The sequence below is a fragment of the Canis aureus genome, chromosome 26 (genome assembly GCF_053574225.1).
Source record: "Canis aureus isolate CA01 chromosome 26, VMU_Caureus_v.1.0, whole genome shotgun sequence".
NCBI classification, from domain to species: Eukaryota; Metazoa; Chordata; class Mammalia; order Carnivora; family Canidae; genus Canis; species Canis aureus.
The window spans coordinates 42,477,962-42,499,733 of record NC_135636.1 but is presented as its reverse complement, the minus strand read 5'-3'; the positions used below and the strand labels follow the sequence as shown (position 1 = coordinate 42,499,733).

The following is a 21,772-nucleotide window of genomic DNA, read 5'->3' as shown; positions in this document are numbered from 1 at the left end:
CCCCTCGCCCAAAGTCTGACAGTTTGATATGGTAGAGCCAGGAATCCATCCCAGGGAGTGGGCCAGAAGGTAGTGGCTGACTGCCATGCCCGAGGACGTCCCCAGGAGCTGCCGTGAGCTCCCACCTGCTGCTGCCAGTACTAGCACAGGGTCCTCAAGTGATGGCTGCTGGTGAATTATTTAGAATCTCCATGGGCAGGGCATTCTGCTTTTTAGCACTGTGTCTTGACCTGTTCCAAGACCATCTTCCAAGGAGAGCCAGCAGCTGGTGTTGTAAGTTCTTCCCATGACAAATAAGCCCAAGACCTCACTTAGGAAACATACAATGATTATATGATCTTGGGAGTCAGCCCTAGAAGGGCCCTTCTTCTCTTGCTTCAAGCTAAAAAGACTCTGGACAACAAAAGAGGCAGTGGCTGCTAAGTAACTTGCAACTACCACTTCAGTCTCACTGCAGCTGCAAAGATAGGAACAGAGAAGTTTTAGGTGAGAAACTCCTTTTTCCCAAGAAACTGTGATGAACCAGTGTTACAGTTTAGGGAGAGAGCTCTGTAGACAAGGAGGGACCTAAGGACCCCCAGGACTCACCACCCCCACACCTAGCTCCCCTGGTCACCTGGTACGTAAGCAGGTAGGCTCTGCTTAGCATAGTGCTAAGATCACATCTTGCTCAGAGTGTACAAACTCAGGAAAGCTGGCATTAGGTTGTATCACAAGTGAAAAAATACCTCAACCAGTGGCCATTGGAAGTGCGGAAGTACATGCCATACTCACTGCAAGGTTCTCCAATTCCAGCTGCCGTACTGTGTAATACGACTTAATATCTTCAGAGATCAAGGTTAATTTCAAATTTGTGTCTTCAAAGATCATTTCTTTTTCTTCTTTTTGTGGCCAGTACTGCGCACATTTTAACTAGGAGAGAAAATGATAAATTACTGTAAGCAATGGACTGTTTTCCTATGAAGGGAGGTATGGAGTACCTTTCATGAGCTTTAGGATAACCCTAAGGAAAACCGGGGGTTTTCTGACCTTGGAGGTCACTGCCAGTGTAACCTACCTGCCCCCTGGGGAGATGGGGGGAGGGCAGTGAAGACCCACAGCTAGTTGGGCAGAGAGGGCTCAGACCTCCAAACACAGCCACCCTCTGGTTCTCCCCATATAGGGAGGTGCTTCAGGAGCCTGGCCCTTCCAGACCATCAATGAGGTGAAGCCAGACTGTATAAAAGCTTTAGTCTCTCACAGACGACTTTGGTAGCCATTTCAAAGATTACCAAGAACCGGATCAGTGCTGTTGGCACAACGCAGACCCCCTACCCTGGGGACAATAACCCAGTCTAGAGGAGACTGGAGCTCTGTGAACAGGTGGTCAAGCCCCAAGTTAGACTCCCTCTCCCTGCTCATGCATGTGAGCTCCATCAAATAAATAAATAAATAGAAGTCTTTAAAAAAAAAAAAAAAAAGGCCTCTGACAGAGGCGTGCTGGGAGGGATGACTAGGATTTCCTAGGCAGTGACTGCCCAGAAGCCAGTCTCAGGGGGACAGCAGGGGACAGCGTCAAGGGAGGACCAGACTGCGGTGACTCTGGTGCAGGTCCAGGAATCCACGTTGTCACCTGGGCAATGAAGAGCCAGGAGGCTCCTGAGCAGAGTGGAGACCAAATCAGGAAGGCCTACCAGTCCTGCTCTAAGGAAGCTGTATGCTGCCCAAACAACAACAGAAAAAGAAGAAACAAACCAAGAAACACCAGATTGTGATGCCAACAGAGCATCAAAACATCAGAAGACCAACAGGACTTTCTAAAGAGCCTGGACCAGGCCTGTTTGAAACACTTAGCCAGTTTCACCCATGTCACTTCCCTAACACTGATGAAGAGTTGCCAAAGATGAACCCCTGGACAATATCCTGCCCCTCAGGACTAGAAAGCATCAGTGACATGGCAAGGTCCCCTGCTTGGCCAAAGGGGGTGGGGCAGCTGAAAGGAGGACTTGAGCAGACATATCAAAGATGAACTTCTTCCCACACTTCCAGTAATTAGACCCTTGCAATTCCTGAAGACCCCAGAGGCAGAGAGACTGTGTGACAGGCTCGATGACACATGTGCTGCAGCGTGCACCCAACGCCACGAGCACAGAAGCATAAATGCAGAATGGCCAGGCACTTCCAAGGAAAAGGCCAATACTTTTGGGTCTCACGGGCAGGGAAGAAGAGGCTCTTATATCTCATCTCCACACAGCAAACACTTTTAAAACTCAATATAAAGCCTAATGAATCTGTGATCTGGGTAAAGACCAAGACTCGGGAATTCCACTACTGCACAATTCTGGAGCACAGCGTCAATCAAGCATCATTTATTTTTTTAAAGAGCTCTCAGGCATTTACAGTAACATGCTGTCATTTCCTGTAGAAATTTTTGGTTTAACACAAAATAAAAAAACAAGCATGAGAGCACTACTTCCTGCTCTTCTATTAAACTGATACTGAAAGAGATTTATTTTATTAGAAAGCAGTCCTTCATGAAGATTCAAATTGTGCCACATCCTCGGTCGGCACCAAATGGCAGCGCCCTTACCACATTGAAGCTGGATGTAAGACAGGCCTTGGGGCCTTCCAAAACAGCTAGGCAGTCTTCAGAAAAATCCATGAACATCACCTGGGGTGACCCCATGATGGATGATTTGGCTTTCCCAAGGAACAACAAACCAGAGAGCTAACCAAGCAGCAAACGGATGAAGCCTGAAGTTCCCACAACACAAATCCAGTCTCATCGTGCACCATAGCAGTGAAATCAAACAGCACCTTTAGCCGGGGTTTTGGGAGAGAGAGGGAAAGGCGACGTTCCTGGTTAAACATCGCCTTATTTACTTCCCCTCCCTAAACAACAACCGCTGCCCTTACACATAGACGCACTCTTCACGGACATGTCTCAACTCAATCTTTGAATCAAACCCACAAGAACTTGGGCGGCTTGGATGAGCCCTGTCTAACACACATAATCATTTTCTACACCACTGTTTTCCAGGAAGCACAAGGTCTCAAAAGGTAACAGGCAGGTCTGCGAAAACTAAGGGGCACATCCTACACTAATCAGAGAAGGAAGGAAATCAGAAAACAAATATGCATTGCATGGCAACGCTCTGGGAGCAGGTTCTTACTGCGGGCTGTATGCAGAATTACATCAGCTGAACAAATAAGACACTTCAACTTCTTAGAATTGTCCCCAGTCAGCTGTATTGGGGAAGATAATGTTAGTGCCGAACTGAAATTGTTGATCCCAAGAAACTTTAAGAATCTCAAACCATGGGGATCCCTGGGTGGCTCAGCGGTTTAGCGCCTGCCTTTCGGCCCAGGGTGGGATCCTGGAGTCCAGGTATCAAGTCCCACGTGGGGCTCCCTGCATAGAGCCTGCTTCTCCCTCTGCCTGTCTCTGCCTCTCTCTTTCTCTCTCTGTGTCCCTCATGAATAAATAAATAAAATCTTTAAAAATAAAAAGAATCTCAAACCATGCCAGTGTGCATGCCTGAATGACCCTGAGCAGAAAGAATAGTTACAAAGGAAAACAGAGATCATGTGTCATGTGATCAAAGTAAATAAACTACATGAAAACCAACAAGCCAGGTTTCCTTTTTTTGTTTTTAATGGCCAAGGGGAGAAGTTGTCACAGTGAACAGATGGTCCATTCACAGTCAGCCTTGAATGGCACGTGACCAAGCGCAGGCCTACTGGTCAGCATGCATCTACAGTGCCAGGTTAGCAGCCCCCTGGTCAGGGCCAATGGCAAAGAGGTTTCCCTAAATCTTTAGTAACAAATGAATAAAAAGGAAAATCTACCGTATCCGATGATTTCTGAATAAATAACTCAATTTAAAATTCCCAAGCCCGGGGCAGCCCCGGTGGCTCAGCGGTTTGGTGCCGCCTTCGGTCCAGGGCATGATCCTGGAGACCCGGGATCAAGTTCCATGTCGGGCTCCCTGCATGGAGCCTGCTCCTCCCTCTGCCTGTGTCTCTGCCTCTCTCTCTGTGTGTGTCTCTCATGAATAAATAAATAAAATCTTTAAAAATAAAATAAAATTCCCAAGCCCTCAACACCATCTAGAATGTTGCTTCTCAACAGGGGGAATTTTGCATCCCAGGGGACCCTGGACAATGTCAGGAGAATTTCTGATTGCCGCACGTGGGGTGAGGGTGCCTGTGGCATCTCACGGGTGGAGACCAGGGGCATTGCTACTGGCCTCCAATGCAGAGGAAAGCCCCCGTGAGCAGCACTGAGGCCTGGATGCTATTCGGAGCTGAATACTGGCTGGGGTCCCTGGGTCTCACTTTCCTTTGCGGGGTGTGTGTGCTGTGGGAACCTCAAGTTTGTTTCTTTTATTCAAAATTGCTGACAAGAGTGGTGATGGGTGGGAGCTGGCTTTGCCTTTGTAACTTCACATTTTACTAATCAAGCCACTGAAGCGGAAAACATTAAAAAAAGCCACTTTTGCTGAAAAAAAATTTCTCAGAAACATCATTCCATTTTTTGAACACTCAGGTAAGCTCTTTGGCTGTTATTATCATGCAAACAAATGCTTCAAGAAAAGGGGGTGGCAAAAAGCAAGATTTCAAACTCATGGCATAAGAGGACAGGACAGGAGGCTCTGCTGTAACTAAGACTGTCGCTTCACTTCCAGTGGGGGGAGGGGAGGAGCTTTGTGGTGAGTGCTTCCGGTTTCACCACTGACGTTTCCTTTGATGTGTTACTTCTCTGCACTTGTATTTTTACCCTGTAGGGCCATGACTGTGCTTTCTTTGAAGGGGCGGCTTCTCCAGAGCGTTCTCTGGGCGAGCCAGGTCCTGAGGCAGCCAGGCGCAGCCGTGAGAGCAGCGGCCCAGCTGGGCCGGAGCGCACAGTGCCAGCCCTGCCAGGCCTGCGCACACGCGGTTCTGCGTATCTGGCCACTCACTCCTGTTGGTGTCCACAATCCTCAGCCTACCTTCTCCCAGGACCTCCTCCTCTGAGGCTGGAGGGCCCCAAGTGTGCTGGTTATGGTGGGAGAGGAGGGTAAGAGCCAGGGTCGCAGGGGTGTGGTGTCTACTCACTATGTTGATACCACACTGTGCCCTGGACACCACATTGCCTTCCACGGGAGACAGGCCTCTAATAGGCAGTCTGCAGAGTGAGACTGGGGAGAGCATGAGCTGTGGCCGATCTGAGGGAAGCACCTGGAGATACCTGCGAGGGGGTGGGGCTGGGCACAGACTCAGACTGTTAGGCCAGAGAACCTGGCAAGAATCTAAGAACGGAAGTGTGTTCTGCCGGGAGTTTGGGGATGGAGGTGCGAGGCTGGGGTCCAGGATAACTAGGTCCGTGGCCACATTATGCACATCCCAGGAGGCAACGGGGGCCGCACAAGGGTTTTCGGCTGGGAAGAGGTGTGGTTTCAGCCGGTTTTGAAAGACCGTTCTGGACACCGGGTGTAGGACACGTTGCAATCAAGTGGAGAGGCCACGGCGGGGACCAAGGGACAGATGCACGCGTGCAGGGTGCTGCCCAAACCGTCACACACCTCCAGTCCACATGCTATCCCAGGACAGGTTTTAAGAGTCACAGACAACTCGGAAGAAAAGCTAACACAAATCCTACAGTAAACGCACAAGCACACAAGGTCCATATTAGAGAGGTGGCCAGGGGTCAGGTGGCCGGGCGTCTGACAGGCCAATTCTGAGCCCGGCTGCTCCCGCAGCTCACTCAATGGGAGGCTACTTGTACCAGCTAGGAAAGCTGGGATGAAAAAGAAGGAAGAGAAGCTTGCTTTTCTCAAGGAAGCTCCGCTCACACGGCTCCAGAAAGGAGCAGCAGCAGCACTCCTGGGTGGAGTAAAGCAGAACATGCACAGGCACTCTGGTGAGAGACCAACTGATGGGGGAAGGAGTCAAGGGCAATTGGGCTTTTCCCTCTCTTTTTAAATCATTTACTCTCTTGACTTGTTAATAAACATGTATTTATATTGCTTCTGTAAATTTTTCTAATAAAAAAGATACCGCGTTAGGAGAAATACAAAGGCAGCGTAAAGAAAGAAACTCTCACAGACAGGTACACATAGGACAGTGAGGTAAGCAGTAGATGAATCCATGACTTACCGATCCTTTCTCCATCACTCTGTTGAGCATGACAACGCCCCTGCTTTTCTGCTCCCACACCATCTCCCAAAAGTGACCACATGTGTTAGGCAAAGGGCCCTGCAAATACACAATCCACAAAGTGTTTAACATTTTACACACTGACACGCTCCAATGCGAGCACACCACTGGCGGTTTAGCAGACAACAGCGCCCCGAGGCAGAGTGGTGGCTGGGGTTGGGACAGGGACCGCCCTCCCTGCCTAGTGGTCAATAACCGCAATTCTATTTTCTGCCACGCGGTGAAAGGTTATTTCTGCTTCTCAGGGCTGCTTTGGGGCTGACCAGCAGAGGAGAGAAAAGGCTGAGTCTGCTTTCTGGTTTGAGTTGACTGGTGGAGGGGCTCCACTGAGGTCCTTCGTGAGGCTGAGGCTGGGTGGAATATGGAGTGAAGCCAGTGGGTATAGGCAAGAGGCAGTATGGAAAAGCAACCATTAGCGACACTTCTGATGGCTCGAGTCTAGGCTTTAATCACTTATCATCTGTGTGACCTTGGACAAGTGACTCCACATCTCCATGCCTCAGTTTCTCCACCCATCACACTCAGCTAATCAATCCTTATTTACAGGGTTGTGAAAGTTTATATGTTCATACATATAAAGGCCTTACCACAGCACCTGGAACACAGTCAACAACCAGTAAAATGTTAACTGCTATCACTACTAATTATTACTATTACTAATGACGGACCTGATAATGGCCTGTCTTTATCCTTAGAACAAGGAACGTAAGAGATGTAGACACAAATGATCACTCGGTGGTCCAAGGGGGTCCAGTGTGGGGCTGGGACACAGTGGGGTGTTTGCCAACCCGGGAATGGGCACAGATGTTTGCTGGATACAAGAGTACAAATGCCTCCAGTTTGTGGCAAATGTTAGCACTGTCTGGAAGGGACATCACTTCTTACCTCCATGACAGAGCCTGTCACCTATGCCAGCACCACATCTAGAATGGCTTCCAGTCTCATCTGTTCTCATCCAAATTCTCCTGATTCTCTGCATCCTTTCCCTTTCCATCATCCAAGTCCCACTACACCTTCCTTACCTGACCACATGAGCCCTCAGTGCCACTCACTCTCTTGAACTCAGCTGCCTCCGGCTGCCTAAACAGGACACATATGTGCTCCAGAGGGAGCCTCCGACACCAGCAGTCAGATGCATAACCCTTTCCGGTCAATTAATGGAAAAATGGCTCCTAGAAGACAGGAGTCCTGGGGCCTCTGGGCAGGCCACCATACTTTTCATCCTGCAGTCTGGGCACAAGGACCAGGTCTCACAGCTGTGGCTCTCACCCGTTACCAGCCTGTCATTGTCCCTACTTTCCATCACCCTAGTTTTGGATGGGGTTCAGAGATTAAAAATCATGTAAGATCTGAAAGGAGACACACCAGACTTAGCCAACACTTCATTGTGGAGGTGACAGAGGGCACCTTTGACATTATTCTCTACACTTCCATACCACTGCCTTTAAAAAAAAGGGGGGGGGGTACTATAAACTGGTGCTATTTGCACAATGAACAATATTGTAAATTTACACAATGGGCAGGGTTTCCTTGGTTTTGTGGCTCGGAAAACGTGTACCTCCAACTGTCTAGAGGTACAACTCTGGGGTCAGGCTACTTCAATTCTTTTTATAAATCCCAGGGCAAAGGGTGACCATGCAGGCAGATAGATTTATCCATGTTACCAACCTGACAAAAAAGAGACCATCAGATGTGCCAAGTAATTGCTAGGGTATGGGGGTGGGGAAGAGGGTGGTATAACAGTTTCCATGGTGATATCTTAGTGTTCCATTTGACTTTAAACCCCTATCTATCTTTGCGCTGGACTTCCTAACTCCACACCAAAGCTGAATGGCTAAAATCAGGAAGTAAGAAACCTGACTTCTTCTAAAAAGAGAAGTTGCCAAGAAGCCACCTTTCCCTCAACCTCTTCTTGCCAGCCTGCCACTACCAGGATTTCCCTCCTTCCTCCTTCTCACTCTACCACAACCACCCTGGAGATGCTGGGAAGATCATAGGCTGAGGCCTGGTAAAAGGCCTGCCCCTGACACATAGATCAAGAACTTCCTCAATGGTCCCAGGACTGAACACAGCATAGCTGATGTCCCATACACTGGGAGGCACTTGGGCTGATATTTCTCATGGACAGAGCAGAAACGGGACAGGACAAGACGGGGCAGGAAAGAAGAGTCATGGGCAGTATGCCCTGATCTGACTCCCCGCTCCAAGGCAGCCTTTGCTCATGCACTTTTCTAGCTTTGCTGTCATTTTAATCCCCCAGTATTAAACAGATGTACAATGTTCAAAATCACCTTATACCCTAAAGCCATACAGAACACTGATAAATGGATATGGAATGAGAAGGCAAAAGCTATGACTAAAAAGTTAGAGTGACTTACAGGTAACAGACTAAGACTTGAGAAAATGAATTAAAAAGGAACTTCTCTATCCTCTTTCCCAGATACCCATGGTCTTGGGGTCATATGCCAGTAAGTGTTTCTATAAGAAGGTTAAATATTAAATCATTCTTATGATTTTTTTTTCCATAAGGATACCAAAAGCCAGTGGGAATTTTAAATGATTTTCCATGCTTGTCCACATAATCTAAGGATGCTTTTTTTCTGAGCCAAAGAATGAGGACCAAGCTGAGGAATTCTAAGTGGACACCCGGACAAAGATTACGGGTCTACCGCTAACCCTCTTTGATTTCTGTGAGCAGCACTCGATACTCTGAAGTTGAGTTAGGAAACCAACACAGGAACGGGCCCTTCTCTTGCCACAGCTCTGCTGCCTCTGTCAGTGGACCACAGGCAATTCTGGCATTTCATGCTGTTTTCTGTAAGCCCAGCAGCAGTATACTTACCAGAAAAGACGCATGTTACAACCAAACTGAATCTCTGAAGGAAGATTTTTCCTTCCTCGTTGTTCTTTTGGATTGTGGAAAACCTGACCTTCTAAAAGATGTAGCAGGTTTTATTTGAAGTATAGATGACAGCACTCTAAAATTCTTAAGTTGACATCAAGTAAGGGCAAAAAGCCACTAAAAAAATTTTGGACAATTCATTTACCTGGGTAAGAATGTAACTCCTTTGGGCTTCTTCCATCTTTATCAAACTGGCGTTGATGTAGTCATTATCTTCTTGATGTAGTTTAATCCGACTATGGTCAACTGAAAGGCAAGTCAGAACTCGGAGGTTAGTCCTGGATGACCAAAGTGTCCACACAGGCAGTGCACCCCATGGGGAAAGCAAAAAAGGTGAGTCGGTGGCATTAAGGGCGTTTACATGTTTAATTGAGATTAGTCATCAATATAAGGATGACTTAGTATTTTCAGAAAAGTTTCTGGAAGTGTTTGAAACTTTTGCTAAATAGCAACAGAGACAAATTACACTAAAACATGGGTTCTTTCCTAACTGGATAAGCTGTTTTTAGGTCCCACACTTATCACTGCCCCATAACTCAGGAGGCTGTGAGGAGGGGTTGTCAAGGGATCTGTTTTCAGATACCTAGTATATACTTTCATATAGTAAAAAAATACAGTGGCTTCAATCTTTAAAAGGGGGGGAAAATACACCAAAAATTTCACCCAGTCCTTAAAGCTCTAGTTGGTACAACGAACCACCATAGGTAGGATTTATGATCATCTCTCCATCTAACCTATGTCTAATGATTTGATGATGAAATGACCTAAGTAGATAGTGGTGTGGAAAGGGATACCTCGAATTCCTTTATGTCAGTTTTTTGGTTTCTTTTTAAGTTTTGAGTGTAAAACACTTAAATGATTCTATGAATTAAATTCAACTAGAATTGAATTCTAATATTTTGAATTCAGAAACTGTCATGATATAAGACATTTAAAAGATACTTAACTGGAAAAAATTAACTCTGAATCCAAAATACTGGAAGTACACTAAACGTAACTTTCAGAAGTTTTAAAAATATAACTCTCATTTGGAAGGTCTGCACCAGGTTACTGAAAAGCATAGCCACTTTTTTTTTTTCCTTTCACCATGACTTGGTCACAAAAGCAGTGGTTCCCTGGGGGCCACTTTCCTTACTCTGCTCATGTAGCAAACAAGAACAGGTGGGTATTTTTATTTCTGGTACAATGCAAGGAATGATGAACCCAGGTGACCATTCATAAATACTATCTTCTCTTCTTGAGCCCAATGGGAAAGAAGTTAAGGGGGACACATGGTTTGGGGCCTTTTGTTCTAAAGGATTCCAAGGAAATGTTTTTAAAAATTCGTCACCATTTGGAATAATGTTTCTCATCTCAGAGGATTAATACAAATTCAAATACTTGGGTAATATTTAAGTAGTAGACATTAAAGATCTCAAAAAAGATGATGAGACCATATAACCCGTTGATGGGTTACATGAATGGGTTCAAACAGCACCTGAACAGGGTTCAAGATGGGTGACCTTGGACAAGCAATTCTGAGCCCTGGGCTTCTCATTTGCCAAATGGAAGACAGACAACAAAATCACTTTCTACCTTCAATCATTCTCCCCATGTTCCCTGTGACCCTAAGAGCAAATTCTCTGTTGCTGGACAGTGGAGTTGGGGGAAAACAAGAGAAACAGAAGTGAGATTAGGGGTGAAAAAGTTTGGGAACTGTTTCCTGGAAGAGTATTTTAAATGCTTTATTTCCTCTGGAAAACTGGCTCATAAAAACATTTAGATAAGCACTGATGAAAACTGTAGAAAAGGATGTATTAAGACATTACTGACTAGTGCAGAGGAAGGATGGCAAGGGGGTCTCTCCTGGCTCTGCATGAAAGATGCCAACAGTGACTGTTCATTGAAGCTCAGAGTAGCTGGCCAGGACCTCACAACAGAATCACCTGAGGAAAGCTTTGTTTTATTGATAAAACCTACTAGGTGCCACAACCTAGACATGCTAAATCAAGTGTGCTGGGGTGCAATAATGTGCCACTTGATGGCCTAGCACTACACTTCAGATGTGTCTGGTGTACGCCTTTAGTTAACAGCCACTGTTGGTTAATCTCAACCACAGTGAATATTTATGAGCAAGATACTAAGCTAAGTGGCTTATGTTATTTTATTTCATCTTCACACAATCCTGAGATCTGCATGGCGACTCTCCTGCGGACAGCACCAAATGCTAGCACCCGCAGGAGTGGTGTGACTTAGGCATGCAGGAAGGGCCTGCGCAAGGGAGAACTGATGGAGACTTCTATGTTCCTGGCAGATGGAAGGCACTGCTACGGGAGATGCTGGCAGCTACAGTCCTCTCTGATGGACAGGGTCTAACATCCTGGGAGGTGATTTTTATTTTTTTAAAAGATTTTATTTATTTATTCATGGACACAGAGAGAGAGAGAGGCAGAGACACAGGCAGAGGAAGAAGCAGGCTCCATGCAGAAAGCCTGACGTGGGATTCAATCCCAGGTCTCCAGGATCACGCCCTGGGCTGAAGGCAGCATTAAACCGCTGAGCCACCCGGGCTGCCCCCTGGGAGGGGATTTAAAAGGTCCTCCGTGGCCTCGGTTCTCCATAGCCTAGAGGAGATGGCAAAGTTCATGCTCTTTACTTGGCTCCAGTTTTTCTTGCTTTACATAAATTCTAACATGTTTAGTTCTTGACTTTTGAGATTTCAGCAGATTCAGAGCCAATTACTCAAAAGGCAGAGGAGGCGGTCAGAGGCCAGAAGGCACAGTGAAAGATAACGGCAAGAAACAGCTAGAAGAATGAGGATGGCAGTGGAGGGTAGGGTGGGTGGGGGTGGAACAAGCAGAGCTGTCTTTAGTGTGTGTGTGGGGGGGGACACCACTCCTACTCTTTAATGGCTGTGCAGGGCATCATTACAGTTCAATACGATGCTCAGGGTCTAATAATACTGTTGCTGAGTCATCCAGAAAAGGTTATATTATGCCTACTATACTCTGCTTCAGCTGGTAGGAAAATGATTCATCATAAAAATAGTCAAAACTAAAAAAAGTGCTTTGAACTTAGCTGAATTTTCCAGAAACTGAAACCTCATTCCTTCTACAATCATGGAAAAAACGAACCATTCCTCTCCGTCTCTGATGCCTTTATTATAGGAAACCACCAAGTCATAAACCTGTACTGCTATCGATTTATTAGTAAAGCCCACGGGCTCAAGGGGTGCTGGCGGAGAAGGCTGCGGCTGAGCACCCGACAGAAACAGTGAGACTGGTAATGGTGATGTGAATACTTACAGGGACTGACATCTCTGTACCTGTTTCGGTTTTTGTTCTTAGGGAGCTTGGCCACTCTACACGGAAAGTCACTGGCTTCATGTCGGATGTCCTACCAAAAAAAAAAAAAAAAAAAAAAAGGATAAAGAGTTCTCTTTTGAACTCTCTGGCACCAGGAATCCATCCAGACATTTAAGTATGCACCATGGACTATATTGCAGGCACTGAGAAGACTTGGGACAGAAACACACATCAAACAGAGCGAGGCAGTGTGGGAAATCCAAGGTGATAACTCAGAGGCATGTGCAAGGTCATGAAGGGAAACCAGATGATGAACCACCACATGCCTGCAGTGGAAGGAAGGCATGGGGCTGAAACTGGGAGATGGAAAGGGGTGGGGGGCTCTTCCGGGAATACCCAGCACAGCAAAGGCAGGACAGTGAGTGGGCTGCCAGGAGCAAAGACAGGCAGCTGGAGCACACAGGTGGGCAGGCAAGATCTCGGAGAGCCTTGAACATCACGCCTGGGAGCTCCATCTGTAACCCTGGACAAAGCTACAGTTATTGAGAGCAGATAAAATGCTCTTTTATGCCAAGAATTACTCAGCTGCTTTCCAAGGAGATGGTAGACGAATCCCATTACACCAAACTGTCAGAAAGAGGAAGCACCTGGGAACAGAAGACCCAAACTATGCCTCCTGCTAGACTGATCGCATGCATCTAATTTTGCTCTTCTAAAACCCCATGATAATCCCATTTAAAAATATTTTCTTTCTAATTTTCTAATTATTAAAAGATAAATCCATACAACAATGTAAATATATGTACTGCCACTAAGCTATATATCTAAAAATGGTTACAATAGTAAACTTTGGTATTTTTTAAACTACATTTAAAAGAAAAAGACAAACTCACAGGAGAGGGCAGAACAGGAGAAGACAGCAGCAACAGAAATTTTGGAAGCTGGAAATCTTATTAGTAGTTGGCAGGTTTGAGAAGGCTCAATTACAAGCCAACAGTGGGGAAAGCTGAGAACCATCTGATTTCCACCACAGAATTCTACGGAGGCTCAGGAAGTACTGTTTTTGGAGGGAACAGTGGGATTCATTGCAAGGGGCAGGGCTGGAACTATCTGTGAAGAAACAGGTCTCCCCATCGCCCCCCCCCCTTCCATGCTGCTGGGTGCTGCTAGGTGACTGCCACCCCACATCACAGAACTCTGGACAATGTAAATCAGGAGGAGAGTGCTTTCTGTGTGATCTGAGCAGACAAGAGGAAAGCCCAGAAGCACACATCAGGGTGTGCAAGGAACAGCCTAGCTAGTGCTGTTGAGCTGATGAGCCCCTTCCACCTTCTCAGAGCTTTCAATCTGCCTTGTGAGCCCCAACTCTTCATCACATATGGACAACCACTGATGCTAAGATGTGAGAAGAAAGCCTCTATTTTTTTTTTTTGAAAGCCTCTAATTTATAAAAAGATTTACAAGAAAAACAAAATAGGACTAAAGCTCCTTGGAAGAAATAAACTACAGAGAAAAAAAAGTCTTAAAAAATATATCATTAATACGGGATCCCTGGGTGGCGCAGCGGTTTGGCGCCTGCCTTTGGCCCAGGGCGCGATCCTGGAGACCCGGGATCGAATCCCACGTCGGGCTCCCAGTGCATGGAGCCTGCTTCTCCCCCCGCCTGTGTCTCTGCCTCTCTCCTCTCTCTCTCTGTGTGTGACTATCATAAATAAATAAAATTAAAAAAAAAAAAAAAAAATATATCATTAATATACTCAGATAAGAAAAGATACTGTATCCATGAATTAAGAACAAGATGTTAGGTAAATGTAGAAGAAATCCTCCCAGAAAGTAAAGCACTTCCATCCCCAAAAAGCCACAATAGAAAATTAGGCAAAAAAAAAAAAAAAAAAAAAAAGGGAAAGAAAACATTGAAAAAAAAAAATTAAGAAAATCTTCCAGACCCATCAAATGCTCATCCTAATGATAAAAACAGACCTATACTAAGGCATATTGGTATGTGATTCCAGAATCCTTCAAAGAAAATATTCTGGGGGCACCTGGGTGGCTCAGTTGGTTGAGTGCTAGGCTTCTTGGTTTTGGTTCAGGTAATGATCTCAGGGTCCTGGGACTGAACCCTTCATTGGGCTCCATGCTCAGCAAGGAGTCTGTTAAAGATTCTCTCTTTCTCTCTGCCCCTCCCTACCATGCACTCTTGCTCTCTAAAATAAATAAATCTTTTTAAAAAAGAAAAGAAAGAAAAAAATCCTTTAAGTTCCTAGAAAGAATATAGTTCACATTCAAAGGATAAGGTCATTAAAATGGCCTCAGACTCTGTGAGAACATTGAAAGGTAGACAGCAATGGAGCAATGCTTTTAGAACCTGAAGCAAAATGATCTCCAACCTAGAATTCTATATCCAACCCAATTATCAGCAAGTGAGAAGGGGCAATGAATTAACACTGCAGAGAGGCAAGAACTCAACACTTTACCATACCTCAATTCCCATCCTCAGCAATCCACTGAGCCTGTCTTCTACCCAAGGGAAGAAATAAACCAAGAAAGAGAAAAATATAAGCTATAGTAAGGAAAAAAACATCTGACACAAGACCAAAGGAAACTTCCACTCAAACTGTGGAGGGAGGAGCTCCCAGATGCCCAGATCTAGGAGCAAGCAGGCCAGACTGGAGCAGTATGACTCAAGAGACAGATGTGCCAGTGACATGCCTTTGTCCACCATACCCACTGTGACTGAAAGAAACCACCAGAAGGAAATGAGAAGACCTGAAATCCCAGAAATGGGGAATCCAATCAAGAAAAATAGAGGAAGTTTCAAGGATGAAAGCTGCCTCTGCCAGGCCTACAGACCAAGCAAGCCAGAAAAAAGGAGAAGAGAGGTCTTTAGAACAGACGATGCCTCTAAAACAAAAACTGAAACCGAGAAATCACCTGAAATTGCTCCAATACAGCAGCCACTACCCATATGCAGCTACTGAGAGCACATGAGAGGTGGCCAGTCTGAAAAGAGTGTAGAACTGCCCATCAGATTCTGATTACAGTACTAAAAAAGCAAAGTAAAATATCTCAAACATTTTCAGTAATGTTTCAGTAATGTTTCAGTAATGCTGAAATAATATTTTGAACATATTGGAGTGAATACACTACTATTAATCTCATCTGCTTCTTTTTACCTTTTTTCCTGTGGCCGCTAGGAAAGGTGAAAGTAGGCAGGGTGCACTGTATTCCTACTGGCCAGTGCTGACTGACCTTGTGGAAACCTGTCTGAGAGGCTCTAGGAGGTATGAGATGAGGTAGCAACAGGCAGAAAGAAGCCTTTGCAAATCAAAGTATACAAGGCGATTATTAACTATGGGAAAACTTTAAAAAGGAAACTATGGTAGGACTCCCATCTGTGACTATGTGCACAGGGAAACAATGTAAATGGTGGATATTGTTTTAACCAAAAGGTGTAACAGACTGGGAGAACAGGGAAAATGCAAGCAAAGGAAGGCTGTTCAAGAAAATGAAATCCTCCACCCGTGTAAAGGTTCAAATTAATAATCAGAAAATAAACATTCTCCTTAGAAATATAGAGATCTGTACAAGCAAGAATCAGCAGCTCAAAGAGTTGAAAATGGCTATGGCCAGAGAGGCTGTGGCAAAAGTCTGAGGTGTGGAGAGCACAGCCTCTGGCTTGTGTCATCAAACTATCACAGTCCTCTTTCACTTCTCAAACCATGTGCAGATTCGACGTGAATTTTTTAGAATTGCCACATTCTGCTAGTCTAATTATTTAAAAATGGCAAAACAGTAGGGAGGTCTTTTGGACTAACACTAGAGATGAGCTAATAATTTAAAAGCATGTTTACCCAGGGGCACCTGTAGCTCAGTTGGTTAAGCGTCTGCCTTTGGCTCAGGTCATGATTCCAGGGTCCTGGGATTGAGTCCCGCCCCGGGCTCCCAGCTCTGGGGGAGCCTGCTTCTCCCTCTCCCTCTGCCACTCCTCTGCTTGTGCTCTCTCTCTTTCTCTGTTGAATAAATAAATAAAATCCTTAAGAAAAAAGAAAAAAAAAAAGCCCTTAAGTAAAACAAAAGCATGCTTATAAACTGATCTAAGCAAAAAAAAAAAAAAAAAAAAATCCAGCATAACACACTCATCACATCATCTGTGATGAGATTAGGCTTTCAGGGAAATGTTATACAACACAGAAAAATAACTTGAAGGAATAAAATCTAAGTCTTCTATTTGATTGAAAGCACTTAGCAACAAGTACGAATTCTGCCTTGGGAGGTAAAACAGTCTGGTCAATCCAGCTGGTGTGACTGAATAGAGACCGAAGAAATCATTGATATGGTTAAACCACTGAACCAACAAATATTCACTCTGGGGAAATAAGGTCCAAAGTATCAGTAACTGTGGGCAATTGACTTTATTCAGCCAAAGGATTATATTAATATGTACTTTATTTGTTGTGCTCCTGGCCCCCGTCAAAAAGAGAAAGGGAAAGAAAATAAAATTTGGAGATGTCCGTTAGTAAAGATAATGAGGAAAAAGTGGTATTCGCAAAATACTTTTTAAAAATTGATTTTTAAACTAAGCTAAACTCAGTAAAATGCACAGGCTCTAAAGTGCAATAAGCTTTTCTAACCAACTTTAACCTACAAGTAATAAACTATACATTTAAATGTTTCTCTACATTACAGTAGCAGGGGGAAATATAGGCATGCTCTGAATACAAGTATTTTTATTTCATTTAGTAAAATAAAGTGCCAGGTTTACAGTCTTGAACTGGAGGAGTGATACAGTACCTTTAAAGTTAAAGGAAACTAACATACTAACAGTAGTTTGGAAGTAAAATGTACTAGATCAAAAACCTTTACAGAATTACAGCAAAACAAAACAAAATCTCTACATGATGAGACTGTAACAAAGGTAAGCTAACTTTCCAAAAGCTGTAGAAAAAGCAGATTACTGACTAATGAGCAAGTTTAAGGAGACTTCTATCACCAGCATAAAATATCCCTAGATCATTTATTTTATTTTATTTTATTTTATTTTATTTTTAATTCATGAAAGACCGAGAGAAAGAGACAGAGAGGCAGAGACACAGGCAGAGGGAGAAGCAGGCTCCATGCAGGGAGCCTGACGTGGGACTCGATCCCGGGGTCTCCAGGATCACACCCTGGGCTGAAGGCGGTGCTAAACCCCTGAGCCACCCAGGCTGCCCCCCTAGATCATTTATTATGCCAATCAAGATGAAATAATCTAACAGGTGTGTAGAATTTCCATGCAGAGAAAGTAAAACAAATAATAATAAATAAAATAAAATAGCCTTAAAGGTAATGATGAGAAGATGAATGCAGGGTAAATCTGGGAGCCAAGACAAAAAGGAAATGATGAACTTGCCATGATACAAGTTCCCAAAAGCATCCCTTAAAGAGACACCAACATGCCCAGATCAAAGTGTACCTCAGCATTTTGTGGATAGAATCTCATTAAATGAAAAATTATACTAGTAAGAAATGAAATATACCAAGGTGCAATAGATTTTTTTTTTTTTTTTACCTACCTGGTCCTTCTCTTAGCCAGTTCTTTACTGGCTTTTTAAGAGCCTACTTCCTATTTTTGTGTGTGTGTAGATTTCAGAAATGTGACAGAATAAAAGCACGTGGACTAGATGTCTTAGTGCTAAAGTGATAATGTGCTACTGAAAGGGGCTCAGTTTGATCAAAGCTTACAAGTAAATGACTGAAATTATAGTGTATCGTATTATATGGCACTGGCCACTCAAATGAGCTGAATTATCTCTAGAGCGAACTATTGTTATGAGAGAAAAAATTACAGTTTTCTAAAATTATGACTTAACTGGGCTGGAAAGTTGTGCTACCAATGCTTGATAAATCATAAATAAAACATCTGAACTGGTAATTTTGAAAGAGGCAAGGAAGCAAATAGGACTTAAATAACATTACAGGTAATAACATTACCTAAATAATTTCTAAAGCTGGTTCTTGATTCCCATCCTGCCCCACCTTTTTTTTTTTTTAAGGATTTCATTTATTTATTTGAGAAAGAGAGAAACTGAGTGAGAGAGTGCAAGGATGCATACACTCTTGAGCTAGGCTAGGGGCAGAGGGAGAGGGAGAGAAAGAGACTCACTACTGAGCGCAGGGCCCACGGGGCTTCATCTCAAGACCCTGAGACCTGGACCTCAGCCAAAATGAAGAGTCGAATGCTTAACCACCCCTATCCTGCTCCACTCATTTAAAAAGGTAACAGTTAACTCTTCCCAGTGAATACAAAGGGGTATCATACTTAGAAAAAGCTCCGGTACCAGAATGAATTAGGGCCCAGAGTGAATTCATTTCTGTACACATTCAGGAAAACTCATTATCCATTATTCAAATACCTTCCAAATCCAAGTAGGCAAAGTAAAACTTGGGTCTGGGGTTCCCAGTAAAAACTGGGTGGGAAAAAAACTTATTTTTTATTTGAGATTTCTATTTTTTTTGTTTGTTTGTTTTAAACACGCACAGGCATAAAAGCCAGTCCAGCCATGCAGAAATATTTTGTTTATAGTAAGCACATCGTTAAGTATAGCAATTTTGGTTTTCACACCCTTTCTCTTCAGTTCCACAATGAGGTGAATGTCCCTTATTGACTCCGTGGTAAAATGCATTAGTCACTTTTTAACTGTTGGACACGTGCCAAGGTAGACAGCATGGCAGCCGTCAGCAGCTGGGAGTCTAACAGAAGTGCCTGGGTCCTCGCCTCTCCACCTCTCCTAGCACAGGCCCAGGCACAGGCCCAGAGGACACAGCCAGACTCTGGTGATGAATTAATGGATGGTCCCAAAGGCTCCCCAAAGTCAGGGTCCTTACCTCTATATACCAAACACTCCATTTCGTGAGAAGAGGGTCTCATGAGGGTCTCATGAGGGTCTCAAAGAGGGTCTCATGACAAGATAGTTACCAAAATAGTTACTAATACATGGATTCAAAGCAGAAGGGTTATTTTCTAATGGTTCCAACAGTGGTTTGTTTTAAAAAGTCTAAAGGGAGAAAAAACTCCAAGGGTACTACTCTGCATTTGCCAGGATTGAGGTGAACTACAAAGTCCCTTTGCACCTTCAACATCTATACTCTTTCCAACCCTGTTCTACAAATGGTGACCTAATTTGATTATTCAAGCTGTTACCTAGTACTTTATGGAGGTCCTGGCTCTCAGAAATGGACACAGCAAGCTAGACTGAAGGGAAGTGCTGAAGTACAGTAAAGGCAGTAATTTAAAATGCAGTAAGTGAGCATAGAAGGGTGTACATTTCCTGGAACTCTCAGGGCAGTTGCCAGCTGAACGGGGATGGATACACACACACACACACACACATACACACACACACACACACACACATACATGCAGGGGAGGGGGGTGCTAGCCTAAAATTCTAAAGACCAGATCTTCAAAGTAACATGTAGACCAAATTTTGTTAATCATAAATCTCCTTATAAAGGTGAACACAAAATTTCTGTATAACAAAGTATTGTATGTCTGTATATACTCTAAGTATAAGAAATATACTCTAAGAAATATAAAATATAAAAATCATCCAAGTCAGAGGTTTAAAAGCCTTTAAAAGCTGAAAGCAATACTGTGTCCTTTATATACAGAAATAAGTAGAATATAACTTACTATAAAAACTGTAGGAAAATATTTTTTTATACACATACCTTTATATAATCAACTAGCAAGAAATAATATATTCATGTTATTTTAAAATGATCTACAATGTTGTGATAATAAAAGAGCTTAAAATTTAATCAAATTAAGCCTGTTTCGGTTTAAGTTTTAAAATGACTGTGTATTGAATAAAAAGAGAGGCTGAAAAAAATCCGAAGCACCTAAGAATCTTCTATGGTGACTGAAAGACAGGGAAAAGAGGGAAAACCGATCAGCATTTAAAAGGCAGCAGGCTATACAATCATCGTCTCTGCCAGAATCTGAGAAAGTGTTGGATCTTCTTGTATACTGGTCTGCGGTGAGGTTAAGATAAAGGAATTACAAATCACTAACAGAACAAGTATGTCCATGTGGGAAATGACATGGAAAAAAGCATAATCAGATTGCTTTACATATTCCCCACGCGTGGGAGGAGGAGGGATTGGGGTGGGGATATGGATGCCCTTCATGAAATTGGCAAAGGGAACATCTGGTGGAGACGGGTGGAACCGATTCCACGCTTTGATGTACACTCTCTGCTTGGAACACAAGAACAATGGCCAATTAAATGTAGAGAAAAGCACAAAGGCATAGCTAGGCTCAAAACCAGAATGAGAATGAATGCAAAGGAAACAAAAGCCCTCCCACTCAAAATGGCCTGTAAACACAGTATCAAAAACAGAGCAGATGACTAGTTCTGAAAAAGATAGCCAACTAGGGAAAAAATCCATTACACGTGAAATGTATTATATACCCTGTCAGGCACTTTCAAGATAAATATATTCAAGATCAGGGATAAATGAAGGCAACATTTTAAAAAAAGATGGTGTGAATAAGAACAGTGAGAAATGAAACCAGAATAAGTAGATAGGAAAGAACAAGTGAGAAATCTTAGAAATGAAATTTAAAAACAAAAAACATAAAACCTCAACAGGATAAATGCTAGATTGAACACCGTCAAGGGAGGAGTAAACTGAAAGTTAGACTGGATGAATAGAGCATGAGGAATAGGACACAGAGAAGAGAGGCCACAACACATACTCAAATAAGTCAGTACCCAGACACATCAAGGTAAGGGTTAAGCTGCAAAATATTAAGGATAAAGAATCTCCAAAGGGCAGCCCGGGTGGCTCAGGGGTTCAGTGCCACCTTCAGCACAGGGCATGATCCTGGAGACTCAGGATCGAGTCCCACATCGGGCTCCCTGCATGGAGCCTGCTTCTCCCTCTGCCTGTGTCTCTGCCTCTCTCTCTCTCACTCTGTGTCTCTCATGAATAAATAAATAAAATCTTAAAAAAAATAAAAAAGATTCTCCAAAACAAATTACAGTACCTTTTGGAAGCTTAACAGAGCTTTAACATTACCAATTTTTAAAAACTCTATGGTTACACAGCCATTTAAAGTAAAAAAACTCTTTACAATATAGAAAGGGCCCACTGTCATTGATGATGACCCTAAATCATTTATAAGAACAAAGCCACTTTATGTATTTATAGTTAACAGCTATTTTTGATTCCCTAAGGTCTTGTGGAGTTTCAGAAGTGAAAATTATGTTCCAGCTGCAGTAATAGGACTCAGTTAGAAATGGAGGATCTTATCTTTAAGAAAACTTTGTGATTAGTGAAAGCATATTGATATGGTCTTCTACTACTGAAAAACCTTGATGCAGACAAAATTACCTTGGAAACAGCATTCTTCGTTCATTATAGT

The 21,772-nt window shown here is 43.6% G+C and overlaps 1 protein-coding gene across 5 annotated transcripts in view; it reads right to left on the bottom strand.

Annotated features, from left to right (window-relative positions):
• The window catches only part of PTPN1 (protein tyrosine phosphatase non-receptor type 1), an 80,429-nt gene that overhangs the window by 22,921 nt on the left and 35,736 nt on the right, over positions 1-21,772 (bottom strand). For 3 of the 5 annotated variants that reach the window (XR_013365449.1, XM_077873570.1, XM_077873573.1), the window contains exons 2-5: positions 12,364-12,454; positions 9,225-9,325; positions 6,118-6,216; positions 775-912 (exon numbers count right to left, since the gene is read on the bottom strand). Coding sequence is in view for 4 of the 5 variants with exons in the window: in XM_077873570.1 (XP_077729696.1) it covers positions 775-912; positions 6,118-6,216; positions 9,225-9,325; positions 12,364-12,454 (429 nt within the window). In the remaining variant the exon portion in view is untranslated. The remainder of the gene's footprint in view (positions 1-774; positions 913-6,117; positions 6,217-9,224; positions 9,326-12,363; positions 12,455-21,772) is intronic. The other 2 variants (XM_077873571.1, XM_077873572.1) reach the window with 2 other exon arrangements.